Source organism: Aplysia californica, unplaced genomic scaffold, assembly GCF_000002075.1.
Source record: "Aplysia californica isolate F4 #8 unplaced genomic scaffold, AplCal3.0 scaffold00156, whole genome shotgun sequence".
Taxonomy (NCBI): domain Eukaryota; kingdom Metazoa; phylum Mollusca; class Gastropoda; order Aplysiida; family Aplysiidae; genus Aplysia; species Aplysia californica.
In genome coordinates, this window is record NW_004797426.1 from 745,826 (window position 1) to 748,168 (window position 2,343).

General features: G+C 50.8%; 1 protein-coding gene across 1 annotated transcript in view; it reads left to right on the forward strand.

Moving 5' to 3' along the window:
- The window catches only part of LOC101849127, a gene marked incomplete at its 5' end in the record, with an annotated part of 21,250 nt that extends 19,418 nt beyond the window's left edge, over positions 1-1,832 (forward strand). The window contains 3 exon segments of the mRNA XM_013082021.1: positions 494-723; positions 988-1,119; positions 1,660-1,832. Coding sequence (XP_012937475.1) covers positions 494-723; positions 988-1,119; positions 1,660-1,832 — 535 coding nt within the window.
- Positions 1,833-2,343: the final 511 nt, after the last annotated feature.

Consider the following 2,343-nt stretch of genomic DNA (forward strand, 5'->3'; position numbering starts at 1 on the left):
AGTTCTTATGTGCAGTAGAATTGTAAATGGGCAGATTTATCTATGTCATGCTAATACTGTGCCGGAACAATATAGGGGGAACTGCTGCCTTTTCTTTCCTCATCCTTACTATCGTCATTTTCCTCTACTTCTTTTGTATGCTTGTCACTCTCTTGTGAACTGCTATTTCCGGGGTGCCTTGATAGTCAAAACAGACTTTGTGCTGTTGAGGCTAGAGAGGTGAACAGAGTAAGTCTGATTTCCCGTTTGGACTTCTCTGTGGACATCCACCACTTGGCGCTCATATGACCTTATGCACTCTTCTCCAGCACTAAATGACCATTATTGTGTCCATGTGCATCTCTTCACTCAAACAAACAGACACACAAACGAAAAACTAATCCCTGAACGTTACCCCCACCCCCTCTCCCACAGACTCACCAACAAAGTGACAAACAAACAAACAAACAAACAATTAACTCGTGACCGTCCCCACCCCTCCCCTCTCCCACAGACCCACCAACAAACTAACCATCCAGCTGTCCAGCGAACATGGCCAGCGCGCCTGTGTTGGGTCAGTGACCTTCTTTCAAGACCTGACCCCTGACCCTCGCCCCGGTGACCCCAGTTCCCCGAGCGTGCACAGCATGGTTCGGGCACTCAGTCACGTGGTCAAGTTACGCTCTTCCAGCCTGGCAGAGTGCTTGTCCGCCAACCACCTCCCCGCCTCCCCTCGCCTCTCAAGTCTTCCTCCCTCTCCTCCTCCTCCTCCTCCTTCTTCTTGTCCTCCTCCTCGTCCTCTTCCTCCTCCTCCTTCTTGTCCCTCCACCCCTCCTCCTCCTCCTCCTCCTCCTCCTTCTTCTTCATCTTCCTCCTGTCATACTCACACTCGCCACCCTCACCCTCCTATTCCTCCCCGGCCTCCTTCTCCTACTTTGCGCCCCCCTCCCCGTCGATGTCACTCTCCGATCAAACATCAAAGAGATAAAAGTTCCCCAAATTGCACAGTCCCACCCTTTGATGAAGATGAGACCCAGGCTAGGGATGAAAAAGGCTCCGCTGGAAGCTCGGCCTTCCCCCACCGTCCCCCCACCACCTCATGTCCCTGTCACCAGCCACAGACACACCAGACGGACACGGGTAGAGCTCTTCACAGGGACATTATCGCCCCATCCACTCCTACGTCCTGTCTTCTTCCCTCTTCTCCCCCTTCCCCTTCTCTTTCTCCCCCATCTCCTCCTCTTCCTCCTCTTTCTCCTCCTCATCCTCCTCCGTTACTGGCAAGCCAAAAAGGGAGCCATTCAATGTCCACCTTCAGCAAGGCCAATCCACTCACACTTCCACCGTCAACGCCTCTCAGGCAAGACAGAGAAGATTCCGCTACAGGAACGCCATCCACTCCCCACCCTCTCCCCCCTCCCCATTCTTTCCCCCCTCCCCACTCTCTCCCTTCTCCCCACTCTCTCCCTTCTCCCCACTCATCTCTCCCTCCTCCCCACCCTCTCCCTCGTCCCCACTCTCTCCCTCCTCCACACCCTCTCCCTCCTCCCCACCCTCTCCCTCCTCCACACTCTCTCCCTTCTCCCCACTCCTCTCTCCCTCCTCCATACCCTCTCCCTCCTCCCCACCCTCTCCCTCCTCCTGAACACGAGTGGCGAGAAACTAGACTATCCCCCGAAGAGTTCATCACTCCGCCATCTTCCCCGACCCCCGCCGAAAACCCGGGAACAGCTGATGGAGAGGAGACGCCCGCACAAACCAGCCGATCGGTGTCTGAGAGCGACAGTCCCTCCGATGATTTCATGGACAGTGTCGACATGGCTTCTGCTCAGATAAATAAAATAAATAAATAAAATGTTGTACGACGTGGTGGAATCAGGTGTTCGCCAATTGTGAGGGCGTGTGGAGTTATAAGTATCATCTTAGAGCTTCTTCGTTTGACTATCTGTCGATGAAAATAAAACACATCTGTCTTGATAGTCGAAGCAGACTCTGTGCTGTTTAGGCTAGAGAGGTGAACAGAGTAAGCCTGATTCCCTGTTTGAACTTCTCTGTTGACATCCACCCCTTGGCGCTCATAGTATTATGACCTTGAGCAGTTCCGAGCGCCGTAAAGCCTTATTAAAAAACGAATCTCCGTTGTTTTCCCTAAGAAAAATTTGGAGACTCTCTAAATGAACTATGAAAACCTTACACTAAAACAGAAGAAAGAAAGAAAAGAGATTTCCAGAAATGTCTTTAAATTTAAATTAACTATGACGATCTTTCACTAAAACAGAAAAAAAGAGATTTCCATCAATGTCTTTAAATTCAAATTAACTATGACGATCTTACACTAAAACAGAAAAAAGAGATTTCCAGAAA